Source organism: Chiloscyllium punctatum, chromosome 20 (assembly GCF_047496795.1).
Source record: "Chiloscyllium punctatum isolate Juve2018m chromosome 20, sChiPun1.3, whole genome shotgun sequence".
Classification (NCBI taxonomy): domain Eukaryota; kingdom Metazoa; phylum Chordata; class Chondrichthyes; order Orectolobiformes; family Hemiscylliidae; genus Chiloscyllium; species Chiloscyllium punctatum.
The window spans coordinates 83,862,240-83,876,393 of record NC_092758.1 but is presented as its reverse complement, the minus strand read 5'-3'; the positions used below and the strand labels follow the sequence as shown (position 1 = coordinate 83,876,393).

The following is a 14,154-nucleotide window of genomic DNA, read 5'->3' as shown; positions in this document are numbered from 1 at the left end:
TTCCCCCACTGAGGCATGGAGGCTTATTTGTGGTATCTTTGCCCACAGATTGCCTCTTTGGCCATTCCTCTGATACCTTCTGATGTCAGTCAGCAGGCAACTGACAGCACTTTTTTGAATTGTCTTGTGCCACTTTGCTCTTAGTTGTGTTACGCGCATATTGTTATTGTAGTGTTCTAATAATAGAATCTCAGACATTCTAAGTCCCTCCTTGTATGTGGAGCTCTTTGAGAAAGCCAGCACCCTTTTCTAGATCTATAGATCTTCTCTCTCTTCCCAAACCCCTTCCTCGTGATGTTACTTCTGGGACATGGGCATCACTGGCTGGACCAGCATTTATTGCCCTATCTAGTTGCCCCATTGAGAAGGTGGTCTTGGCTATGGTCAATGTGCTGTAGGTTGACCTACAATGCCATTAGGGAGGGAATTTGAGGATATTGATTCAATGACATTGCAGGAATGGCGATATATTTCCAAGTCAGGATCAGGATAGTGAGCAGCTTAGAGGAGGATCTTGTAGGTGGTGGTATTCCAATGTATTTGTTACCCTGGCTCATTTGATGCTCCTGATCATGTGTTTGGAAGGTGTTATCTAGTTCTTGGTGAATTTCGGCAGTGCATCTTGTAGATGGTACACATTGTTGTGACTGAGCATTGGTGGTGGAGGGTGTGGATGTTTGTGTCTGTGGTACCAATCAGGGGGGCTGCTTTGCTCTGGATGGTGTCAAGTTTCTTGAGTGTTGTTGAGTTACATTTACCCAGGCACATGGGGAGATTCCATCACACTCCTGACTTGTGCCTTGTAGATGCTGGATAAGCTTTGTGGGGGAGACATGAGATGGGTTACTCGCTGGGTATTCCTATCCTGGTCTGCTGTTGGGGCTGTGGTATTTATACGGCTGGTCTAGTTCAACGTCCAGTCAATGGTAACCCCCCAGGATGTTGACACTAACCTGAGGAACTCCTACAAAGATGTCTTGGAGCTGAGAGGATTGACCTTCAACAATAAAGACCATCTTCCTCTGTGTCAGGTGTAACTCCAACCAACACAGCATATTCCTCCCCCACCACCCACCGATTCCTATTGACTTCCGTTCTGCAAGGGCTTCTTAGTGCTACACTGGAAGGTGAGCCACCTTGAATGCGGCCTTGATGTTAACGACTGTCCCTCTCCCCTCCCCTCTGCAATTCAGCTCTTTTGTCCATGTTTGAACCAAGGCCGTAATGAGCTCAGGAGATGACGGATCCCAATCTGTTCGTCCCTGAGCAGGTGGTTGCTGAGCAGGTGTTGATAACACCTTCCATCACGTTACTAATGATTGACAGTAGACTGACAGGGCAGAAATTGGCCGAGTTGGATTTCACCTTTTTATGAGTTTCCTCTGGGTGCTCTGGGTTCCTTCCACAGTCCAACGATGTGCAGATTAGGTGAATTGGCCAAGCTAATATTGTCCATAGTGTTCAGGGATATGTAGGTTAGGTGCATTAATCATGGGAAATGTAGAGTAATAGGGTAGGGGGATGCGTGGGTTACTCTTTGGAGGATCGGCGTCGACTTGTTGGGCTAAATGGCCTGAATCCACACTGTAGGGACTCTAATCTATTCTATGATGTACAACACACACCTGGGCAATTTCCACACTGTCGGGTAGATGCCAGTGTTGTACTGGAACAGCTTGGCGAGGGGAGCAGCAAGTTCTGGAGCACATGTCTTCAGTACCATAGCCAGAATGTTGGCAGGGCCCACAGCCTTTGCAATATCCAGTGCCTTCAACATGTTCCTTGAGATCATGGAGAGTGAATCAAATTGGTTGGAGACTGGTGTCTGTGATGCTGGGGACCACTGGAGGAGGCTGAAATGGATCATCCATTCAGCACTTCTGGCTGAAGATTGCTGCTATCATCGTTATCTTTTTGCACTGCAATGTTGGACTCTCCCATCATTGAAGATGGGGATGTTTGCTCTTGGTTTGAAAGCCCCAGTATTTGTGTGATCCCACAGTGAAGATTAGTGCAGTGCAAATACCCACCATCCCAGGAATCGGTCTGGTGAACCTCTGTGGCCCTATGTCCTTGGTACGTAAACATAAGGAAACTAAAACTGTCCACCATACTCCAGGCATTTGCTCATTTATGAGATGGTACTATTTTGGGAAGTTGTTATGCTTCGAATCGGTGACCAGAGCCAATGTGCCCTCTTCCAGCCACGGTCTTAACAATTATTACAGTGTGAGTTGTCTAAAAAGGTAGCTCAGAGGGCCAGGCATAACAACAATTGCATTTATATATCACCTTTACAGCATCGGAGAGTGGCAGGCAATGTTAGAATGGCAGGGGCAGGTGGCCATTTCAATATGAGGAAAGTTAAGTGCAAAAAGTAGACCAGACCCACCGACACCCACCCTGAATGAAAACAGAAAGAACTGCGGTTGCTGTAAGATGCAACTCTGAGGAAGGGTCACTGGATCAGAAACGTTAACTTTGACTTCTGCCAGACCTGCTGAGCTTTTCCAGCAATCTCTGCTCTTGACCCTCACTCTGGCATCAGCTATATTCCAATGACCTGCAACCTAGCCCTTTTTTGACAGGTTGAATTTATACAGATGTGCACAGTGGTTCATAGGGATGGCGGCAGTCCGGAATACTGGTTGGGTGTTGCTGACTTATTGATGTGGGCGCGAATACAATAAGATCAAACAGTTTCCTTACCTCCTTGAGCGAAATCTCTCATGTCTTTCTGTGTTCTTTCCTAGGCGCTGGCCAATTCAGACGGAGGTGAGTACATCTGAATAGAGACAAGCAATGGATCTCGGTTGTGGTAGGATTGGGAAACTTGGGTTTCGGGTTGTTCGGAGGTTGGGGAGAAAACCTATTGGAAACAAGGCTAACCACATTGCTTTAGATACGGCTTTGCGATGTGTGGTGAACAAATATTCCAGATTATAGCTCAACTGCTTCAATCTGTCCGACATGATCATCGATCACCTGGTGACATTGCTTGACTCTCGATATGATGAGCTAATCTCCTAATGTGTGATTGTTCACACAGAACAGTTTGGAAGGTTTGTCTGTAAAATAGCTGGTGTTTAAAATGTTTTTAACCTTTCCAAAGTTCAAGGGGGTAAGTTCCAACAGCCAGCCATTCCTATAGCTGACATCAGGGAGGTAGGAACGGGAATGGACCAGAGTCAAAAAAAGAGTGATTCTGGAAAAGCGCAGCAGGTCAGGCAGCGTCCAAGGAGATGCTTCGGGCAGGACCCTTCTTCCAGAGTGGACCATTCATCCCTTCGAGTCTACTATCCCAATCGATCAGGCTGGACCTGGATCTGGATTCCAACTGCCTTGATCTCTTTCCTTGTATAGTCGTTCAGTGGTTAGCACTGCTGCCTGACAGCGCCAGGGACCCAGGTTCGATTCCAGCCTCGGGCGACTGTCTGTGTGGAGTTTGCACATTCTCCCCGTGTCTGTGTGGGTTTCCTCTGGGTGCTCCGGTTTCCTCCCACAGTCCAAAGCTGTGCAGGTTAGGGTGAATTGGCCATGCTAAATTGCCCCATAGTGTATATGGATGTGCAAGTTAGGTTCATTAGTCAGAGGTAAATGTAGAATAATAGGGTAGGGAAATGGGTCTGGGTGGATTACTCCTCGGAGGGTCGGTGTGGGCTTGTTGGGTCCTGTCTCTGAAGGTCCTGTTTCCACACTATGGGGATTCTATGATTCTGTCGGGATTCTATGACACACATAATCTGAAACTGTTAAGTCCCAATAACTCCAACTGACCTGGAGCATCCCAGACTTTGTGGGGACTGAGCTGTGGGTTCCATGGTCACAAAACCGGACCTTCAACCTTCCCTCGTAACTGGCCCTGTCCCGATGTTAAAGTTGCCGGGCTTTGTTCCCAACAGCCTCCGTTTCTGATGCAACACCGACTCTCATGCTCCTTGGATGCTGCCTGACCTGCTGCGCTCTTCCAGCTCTGCCCTTTTCGGCTCCAGCAATGGACTGAATCTTCAGCCCCAGGAGGGGCAAACTTGGAGCCGGGTGGGCACTAACTCAGGCTGGCTTGTAGTGGAGGCAAACCCCAGGTACTGTCTGCCCTCTGTCAGAATGACACTTTGTATGGGAAGGCCTGTGGTCAAAAGCCCTGACCCTGCCTCCACTTGAGGCCCTTGTGCAGTTGATTGAAAACCACACAGGGTCTTCTCCGGGGTCCTTGTGAGGATTAAGTAGAGAAAATGAGGACTGCAGATCCTGGAGATCAGAGTCGAGTGTGTGGTGCTGGAAAAGCACAGCCGGTCAGCCAGCATCCAAGGAGCAGGAGAATCGACATTTCGGGCATACTCTCGACCCTGCTAGGATTAACCCAGCTACAAGTGGGCAGTTGCTACGCAGCGACCCCTCCAAGTCAGACCGTTCATCAGCTGTCAGGGGGATGTAAGGGACTGCCCTTGATCAAAGGGTATTATTGAGAGACCAGGCACTGTGATGGGGTATTCTCTCTTGTCTTCACCCCCTGCCCTTGCCAGTGACCCCACTGCACCCCTTACACCTCAACGTCAGAGCCCGGCTCACAAAGCGTTGACCTCAGACCTTGGTCATTTGCGACTCGGGAGACTAACATTTGTGTCTTTGTGCTACATTGACAAGTGCAAGTGAGCCTTTTACACAAGAGGAAGGGGTGGAGGCTGCTACAATTACAACATTTAAAAGGCACGTGGATGGGTTTTATGAATAAGGGTTTAGAGCGATATGGGCCAAGTGCTGGCAAATGGGACTCGATTAATTTAGGATATCAGGTTAGTGTGGATGAGTTGGACTGAAGGGTCTGTTTCCATGTTGTACATTTCTTTGACTCTCTGACTGTGTGGTGTGATCTATGATTGACCCTGGGCCATGATCATTGCTGTGCTGCAATAGCCTGTAGGTGGAACTGAGCTCCTATGAGTCCCACTCTGAAAGGTTCTGGATATAATCCTGTGCAGCAGTAAGTGTCAGCATTTTTGCATTTACAGGAAAGATAGGAGACAAATTTTCGTACGGCAAAATTCATAAGTTGATTATCAGCTGACCTGCTTTATTAGTAAGTAATGACCAAAATCCAAAGCAAGCACCCGAATTACTCTCCCTTCATCAGTATCTTAGGATTGTTTGCATAGTTTAACATTTCACCCAGAATGTCATGCTCCAGCCAGTGCTGCTTTCACACAGTATGGCACCCGCTTTTGAAAGAGGACTTATTTTACTTATTCATAGGACGGGGGCATTGCTGGCTAAGCCAGCGTTTATTGCAATTATGACTCAACCACATTGCTGTTGGTCTGGAATCGCCTGTAGGCCGGACCACGTTAAGAGTCATAGAGATGTGCAGCATGGAAACAGACCCTTCGGTCCAACCCCGTCCAACCCAGCTCATATCCCTCCAAACCCTTCTTATTCATATACCCATCCAAATGCCTCTTAAATGGGATGGCAGATTTTCTTCCCTAAAGTGTATTTGTGAACCAGATGGGTCTGTACAATAATGGACAGTTGTTCCAAGGTCACCACTTGGCTAGATATAGTTGCAGTCCAGATTTTTACTGAATTCAAATTTTACCACCTTGTAGTCTCTGGAATGTTACCCTTTCATTCTGGAATACTTGCCCAGTGCTGCCAACGATGCCATTGCTTCTTCTATTCAACTGTCACAAAACCACAGCCGTTGGCACAGCTTGGGTCCCTATTTTGCCATTTAAATGTCATATAGATACCTTTCACAAATCACCAGGAAGGGCTGGAATCCTCTTATTGGGAGAGAGAATGAGGGAGAGAAAGGGGGAAAGAAAAAAGGACACTCCCGGAAGGAAAAGAAAGATACAGTTTTCAAAACAGTGAGAAACTCAATCCAAATAAAGCTAAAACTGTGGAGTTGAGCACAGAATAAACATTATCAACTGAACTCCCTTCTCAGTGTGGAAGGGGTTATGCTTGAAACGTCGACTCTCCTGCTCCTTTCCTGACCGGCTGTGCTTTTCCAGCACTACACTCTCGGACCGCCTTCTCAACGTGTTAGTGTGTGGAAAGGCTGCCTGTTCTGCGATGCCGTCCAAGAACCATGTTCCTTGTTGAGGGAAGGTACAGGAAGGAAGGGTGCACAACTCACCAGATTTCCATCCCTCATTTCTCACAAATGACAGTCAGGTGGATTATATTCCCAATCTTCTCCACACATTTATCTGAATCCTCTCCCCATTCGCTGTCCGATGTCCATACCAAGGATGTTAAATATCTACCCCTCACACTCAGCATATCAGAAGGCTTCAACTAAATTCCATTTGCATCAGGTGTATCATACACAGTCCATTTCCTTTCAGCTTCCTCCACTATCATCAATCATTTACTTCAAGTGCACCATGCCTCTGAAGGGGTGCCTCAGTGGTTAGCACTGTTGCCTCACAGCACCAGGGACCCAGGATTGATTCCATCCTCAGGTGACTGTATGCTTGGAGTTTGCACATTCTCCCCGTGTCTGCATGGGTTTCATTTGGGTGTCTGATTTTCTCCTACAGTCAAAGGTTGTGCAGGATTGGCCATGCTAGATTGCACTGTAGTGTCCTGGTGTTTAAGGTCTAGACGGATGAGCTATGGTAAATGCAGAGTTATAGGGATAGGATAGGGGACTGGTCCTGGATAGGATGCTCTACAGAGGGTCAGTGTGAACTCAACAGGACAAATGGCCTGCTTCCACATTATCGGGATTCCATGTGGGACACAGAACATAAACCTCTGCGACAAGGAGTTTTGTTTCAGGTTGTCATGTTGCCAGTCAGTACAAATATCTACAAATTGTCAGTACTATCAACAAACACATCGATCTGGACCCAATATACCGGCCACTACAGCGGACAGCTCGAACTGACAACCAGAAGCGGCAGAGACAGGCCACTATAAATGCCGGAGGAAACAGCACAGGAGCGCTTCACAGGAGGCTCCCAAGCACTGAGGATGTCACCTAGACAGGGGACGAAACGTCTGCAACACAAATTCCCAGCTCGGCGAACAGAACCACAACAACGAGCACCCGAGCTACAAATCTTCTCCCAAACTTTGAGTACAAATATCCCAACCCAACTCGTAAGTTGATGCTGATTTTGTTGTATAATTGCATAGATTCTAGACCAGGCAGGTAGAATATGCATGTAAGAGAATTACAATGTATTATGATAGTTGACATTCAGGTATAATGTTAGTTATGTGTATGCAATGTACAGTGACACGAGTTAGCACAGAAGCTAGACAATGCATAGGTCTTTGATAAGTTAGCAATGTAACAAGTTCCTGTAGTTAATGAACTTCATGACATCTATATCAATGAGAACCTGATGTGTATGGTATAAAGTAGGTGATCTACAAAAATGGGCAGCATGCAGGCCATATCATACTGGCAACGGTGTTAGGCCTGAATATCCACATCGGTTTATGTGGTATGTGATGTTATGATGGGAGGTGGGGCAGAATTGTGCTCAGCACCACTGGGTTAGTGACGGGCTAAAGTTACCAGGGTTTCCATGACTGATCCTTGCCCAGTGATCCAACTGATGGGAGGCATGGATGCCGCGTTGTGGCAGGATTGAGGTCAGCAGTGAGGCCTGTCACAGTGGAATAGCTCAATGAGCACTCCCCTTGCAGCCTTGCACACAATCAGCTGAAGCTGGGTTTGGTGTGGCCTGAGCGTGGCTCGAGAATGACGAAGACGATCTGTAGAGCAATTAAGTGAAGATGGAAGCAGAGTTAGAGGAAGTAGGTGAGGCAGTTGCTACGCAAGTCAAACAGCGACTTCCTACATTCAATTTCCAAAAGATAAAGCATTTTGAGTTGCATTACAGCACTCAGTGTCCTGGTCTAAGGCAACATTGTCCAGTAGAAATTGTAGGCTAGCCCACAGGTGTTGCTATGGCAACTCTGTTCTGGCCACATGCACTTACTTGAGTCAAAAGCCTCCTTTGCTTTAAATTAAATGTACTTCATCTGTGTTGAGGACTCTTCTGGTGCAATGGTAGTGCCCCTACCTCTGGTTTAGATTCAAGTTCCACTTGACCTGCTGTCTCATAATGTACTCAGGCAGGCTGAATAAAATAACACAATAATGTGTCTATGCAATTCAAACCTTTATCACCACTCACTCAGGTAGTAAAGCACAACAATAAAGCAAACACATTTTTCATCTTCCCAGTTAAATGCAGAAACAAGTTAAAATTCACCTGCATCTGTCATAAGTGAGTGAGATCATAGGTCCAATGATGATGCTAACTACTGACTTTTACTTTACAAATCAAACATGTATGGTGTCACATCTGGGGTGATGCGGTGGCTCAGTGGTTAGCACTGCTGTCTCACAGCGCCAGGTTACATGGTTCGATTCCACCCTCAGTCACCTCTCTGTGTGGAGTTTGCACATTCCCCTCCGTGTCTGCATGGGTTTCCTCCTGGTGCTCTGGTTTCCTCCTGCAGTCCAAAGATGTTCAGATTCGATGGACATGACCATGCTAAGTTACCCATATTGCCCAGAGATGTGCAGGTCAGGTGGTTTGGCCATGAGAAATGCAGGTTTACAGGATGGCACTGGGTGGGATGATTGTTGGAGGGTCATGATGTGGAGATGCTGGTGTTGGGCGGGGGGGTTGAGAAAGTCAGAAGTCATACTCCAACAAGCGTTTTCGAAATCACAAGCTTTCAGAGCACTGATCCTTCATCAAGTGAAGTTTGAAGGGTCAGTATGGATTTGATAGGCCAAAAGGCCTGCTTCCACACTGTAGGGATTCTATGATGCTATATCTGGATTCCCAGTTAACCTCATGAGACCGAGATGGTCTTTGGACAAGATCAGTCAGGATCCCTGGTGAGAGGAAGGTGGGGAGTCTTGCGAGGGAAGAGATAGAAACTTGCAGGTATGTTCGATCGTTGCTCATTCATCTTTACGCTTTCTGAGCTTGCGACCAAAAACTATGCAGTAGCAACCAAAATCTGTCAGCTTCAGTGATCAAGTGAACAGTGTTGGGAGATTGAAAGGCAGATTAACCTTCAAAGAATATCATATTGCAAAGTGGTTCAATACAATGAAATCATTTGAAGAGATTGTTAGCCAACCATTCTGCATACAGTAAAATCCCACGTGAACTATGTAAGTCGATCTATGTTAGTCGATCTGCTTTGGAGAAATGGGTATACCCTTTATTCTTGCTGTGAGGCACCTTCCTCCAGGCATTGATGTTCAGTTCTCTGTAACTAAATTAGATTAGATTCCCTTCAGTGTGGAAACAGGCCCTTTGGCCCAACAAGTCCACACTGACCCTCTGAAGTGTAATCCACGCCCTCAAGTCTCAAGATAGAGTATCATGGGCCTCAGATTTGCCGTAATGTAATTGTGACAGTGGGAATCAAGTGTTAAGAGATTCTGTTAGAAGGTTAGAAGCACAGCAGCTCAGAGTAGGGAATGGTGCTAGATGCACGAGGGTTAAATAAAAACCGAAAGAACTGCAGATGATGTTAATCAGAGATGTGCTGGGAAAGCTCAGCAGGTCTAGAAACATCTGTGCAGAGAAACCATTTTGGGTCCGGTGAACCCTACCTCAGAACTCTGGGGTCACCGGACCCGAAATGTCAACTCTGATTTCTCTTCAGAGATGCTGCCAGACCTGCTGAGTTTTCCCAGCATGCCTCTGTTCTTGTTACGCATGAAGGTCTCACTGGTTCACCAGCTGGCGTCCAAGACCCCTGTTCACTCTGCTGGCCCTGCCCTCATGGACGGAATCATAGAATCTCTGTAGTGTGGACACAAGCCATTCGGCCCAAACAGGCCACACCAATCCTCCAAACAGTAACCCACCCTATATGTACCCCTGACTAATGCACCTAACCTACCCAGCTCTGAACATTATGAACAAAATAACATGGCCAACCCACCCTAACTGCACATCTTTGGACTGTGGGAGGAAACCGGAGCAAACCCCCACAGACACAGGAAGAATGTGCAAACCCCACACAGACAGCCTTCTGAGACTGGAATCGAACCCAGGTCCCTGGTGCTGTGAGGCAGCAGTGCTCACCACTGAGCCACCGTGCCACCCCAAATCTGACTCAATAGAAAATGAGGTGCATTCAAAACAAAATGCAGGGCAAACAGATAGCGGAGGGGGGTTAGTTGAAGAACTCTTTCTAAGAATTGGTGTTGATAGTTGGCCTGTTGTTTGGGGTTTATGACACTAGTCTAAGGTGTGGGGTGACCCTCAGGGTTAAATCATCAACAGCCATCCCTCTTGAATGAAAGAGCAGCCCTCTGGTCCCCTGGGGCGATGGTAATCTTATCATTTACAGTGCTGGGAAGTAACCTAAATAGTCATGTGATATTTTTGCTGCACCCTTTTCTCAGGCCTGGCTTGTCTCTCACAGTAGCTTCACTGTTGTGGTTTGGGTCTTCTGCTTGGCTGTATGATCCAGATCAGATTAATTTGATTGTCTGAGACAGATTTCCGGCTGCGTCTCCACTTGAACAGGACACCCTGTGGTCTAGAATGGTTACAACAGGCTACAACACTCTCCAGCATCAGAGGCTGGGAGGCAGCGTGGAAGGAGAGGACATTTAGCCCAATAATTTATCACTCAAATATGGCACAGGAAATCACACTGGAACTCTAATTCTTGAGTTCTTTTTCTTTAAATGCTCTATTTGACACGTTGCTCAATTTGTTACAAGGAACTGCATCAAAGTCTGTACACCAGGTCCATGCTGTCAAGCTGCAGCCACGAGCAACAACAGATTGCATTTATATGGCAACTTTAACACAGTAATGCATCCCAAGATAATTAGATAGAATTTGACACTGTGTCTTCTTTTTAATTCACTTGTGGGATGTGGGCATCGCTGGCTGGGTCCAGCCTTTATTGCCTGTCCCTAGTTACCCCTTTGAGAAGGTGCGGGGGGCCGGGGGTGGGGGGGGGTGGGGGGGGTGAGTTGCCTTCTTGAACCGCTGCAGTCCACCAGCCGTGGGTTGACCCACAATGCCACTGGGGTGGGAATTCCTAACCCTAACTCAGGATTGTAACCCAGCCACATTGAAGGGGCAGCAATATATTTCCAAGTCAGGATGGTGAGTGACTTGGAGTGGAACTTACAGGGGGTTGTGTTCCCATGTATCTGCTGCCCTTGTCCTTCTAAATGGAAGTGGTCGTGGGTTTGGAAGGAGCTATCAGTGGATCTTTGATATATCTCTGCAGTGCATCTTGTAGATAGTAGCAGCAGTGAGCGTTGGGGTGGAGGGAGGGGATGCTTGTTGATGAGGTGCCAGTCAAACAGGTTGCTATGTCCTGGATGATGTCAAGATTCTCAAGTATTGTTGGAGCTGCACTATCCTGGAAAGTGGGGACTATTCCATCCCACTCCTGACTTGTGCCTTGTAGCTAGTGGACAGGCTTTGGGGAGTCAGGGGGTGAGTTACTCGCCGCAGTATTCCTATCCTTGTAGTGATTTTGTTTACACAGTGAGTGCAGTTGAGTTTCTGGTCAATGGTAATCCCTGGGATGTTGATAATAGGGGTTTCAGTGATTGTAATGCCATTGAATATCAAGGGTTGGTGGTTAAAATGTCTTTGATTAGAATAGTCATTGCCTGGCATTTGTATGGTGTGAACGTTACTTGCCGTTTGTTAGTACAAGCCTGGATATTGTTCAGATCTTGCTGCATTTGAATACTTTCCATCACTTTACGAATGATTGAGCAGATTGATAGGGCAGTAATTGGCCAGGTTGTATTTGCCTTGTTTTTTTACATACAAGACATACTTGGGCAATTTTCCACATTGTCGAGTCAATGCAAGTGTTGTAACTGTACGGGAACAGCTTGGCTAAAGGGGCAGCAAATTCTGGGGCACATGTCTTCAGTTCTAGTTCCAGAATGCTGTCAGGATCCGCAGCCTTTGCAATATCCAGTGCCTCAACTGTTTCTTGATTCATGTGGAGTGAATTGAATTGACTTTATCAGGCTGTCGTTTGACCAGTCTGTAAGACAGCTCTCCCAGTTTGGGAACTAGTCCCCAGATGTGAAGGAATTTGCAGGGTCAACAGCACTTGTTTCTGCTACTGTCGTTTCTGGTGCCTATGTCATTCTTAGGTGGTGTTTCATTTCTTTCATGAGATTTGATAGTGATTAATACAACTGAATGGTTGGCTGACCCACCTGTCCATCTTCCTTCCTACCTATCTGTTCCACCCTCCCCTTCGACCTATCACCTTTACCCCCCCCACCCCCATCCACCTTTTATACTCTCAGCTACCTTCCCCCCAGACCCAACCCCGTCCCCTTTATTTCTCCACCCCGAGACTCCCAGCCTCATTCCTGTTGAAGGGCTTTTCCCCAGAATGTTAATTCTCCTGCTCCTCTTTTTCAGCGCCACACTCTCGATTCTAATCTCCAGCCCTCACTTTTGCCTGAGCAATTACATCGGACAATTTAGAGCCAACCACATTGCTTTGGGTCTGGAATCATACTTAAGCCAGACCAGGAAAAGAATGTAGGCTTCCTTCTTTGAAGGTTGTCAGTGAATGAAATGGGTTTTCTGACAATCGACAATGGTCACCAGTAGATGTTTAATTCCAGATTTCTTTGAATTGAATTCAGATTCGATGCTCTACTGTGGTAGGGTTTGAACCTGGGTTTCCTAGGTCATTCTGATGAACAGCCCAGTGATAATACCACTCGGCCATCACCTCCCTATACACAAGCTGATAAGAATTTGCTGTCATGGGTGGCACAGTGGCTCAGTGGTTAGCACTGCTGCCTCACAGTGCCAGGGTCCCAGGTTCGATTCCAGCCTCAGGTGACACTCTGTGTGGAGCTTGCACATTCTCCCCGTGTCTGCGTGGGTTTCCTCCGGGTGCTCTGCTTCCTCCCCCCCCCCCAAGATCCGAAGATGTTAGGGTGGATTGGCCATGCTAAATTGCCCGTAGTGTTCAGGGATGTGTACGTTAGGTGCTTTGGTCTGGGATAAATGTAGAATAATAGGGGAATGGGTCTGGGTGGGACACTCTGCGGCGGGTTGGTATGAACTTGTTGGGACAAATTGTACACTGTAAGGGTTCTGTAAATTTGGAAATTAAAAGTTGATGGGACGGGGGTTGGTCTGTATCACACGGAATACATTGTAGATAACAGAGACTTGGGGTGCATTACAATCTGGGGAGCGATGATTTGAATCACTTTAGTTGACAGGCAGGATAACTCTGGAATGGTTTTAAATCCACGCTCTGTTGGAGAGTTACATCCCAAGTGTAGTTTCATCATGCAAATTGGAAAAGGGCTTGATTGGTTCAGGTGGTAGCCAATGGCCAGTGCATTTGTAAGCTGCTGACAGAGTTAGTAAAAAGTGAGACTAACTGAGCAAGATTCATTTGGGAACTAGAATGTCACTTCCTGTCGGTTGTGTGGGGAGAGGGAAGGAGTTCATTCCAGAACCTGAACAGCTTTGGCTGCATCATGTTGCGATGTGCTGAGATTAACATGTTTAATTTAAAACGTTTAGGAATCTTTAAAGGCCGATACAATTTCAGAAACTCTGGTGAGTGTGGGTTTTGTGTGTGACCTGTTGTGCTTTGGGAACAATGAGGAGTGAGGGGTGCTGCAAAATACTGGGGGTGTTGGAAAACTGAATCAATCACTGGAGAAGCTCAGCAGAGCTGGAGAGAGAGCATTTCGAATCCGGTAAGACTTTTCTTTAGAACTGGTCACATTAGTTCTGAAGAAGGGTGACTGGACTCGAAAAGTTAACTCGCTCCTCTCTCCACGGATACTGCCAGACTGGCTGAGTTTCCCCGGTATTCTCTGTGTTTCTCTGTTATATTTTTACTCGCTCAAGCGAGGTGGAAGCCAATGGGCCTGAGAGAGAGCTGAACTCTTGTGAAGGTTGGTCATTGGTATCGAAACAGACGACCAGTGAGTGGGTAGACTTACGTCCACTGGGCTAGCTTTACTGGTGACCATTGTTCCAAGTTGTTTGATGGGTCATTCTGACTGCATGTGGTGATACACTATTAGAACAGGAATGAATTGGAAATGCCTGATGGTGGGGGATTGAGCAACAGGAATTCTCTCAGAGCCCAATGGCCAAGGGAAATCACCGACGTTCT

At 46.9% G+C, this 14,154-nt stretch overlaps 1 protein-coding gene across 2 annotated transcripts in view; it reads left to right on the top strand.

Annotated features, from left to right (window-relative positions):
* LOC140492231 (regulator of G-protein signaling 14-like) overlaps positions 1 to 14,154 on the top strand; it is a 97,517-nt gene that overhangs the window by 22,914 nt on the left and 60,449 nt on the right. For both annotated transcript variants that reach the window (XM_072591138.1, XM_072591137.1), the window contains exon 2: positions 2,754 to 2,775. In XM_072591138.1, the coding sequence (XP_072447239.1) occupies positions 2,754 to 2,775 (22 nt within the window). The remainder of the gene's footprint in view (positions 1 to 2,753; positions 2,776 to 14,154) is intronic.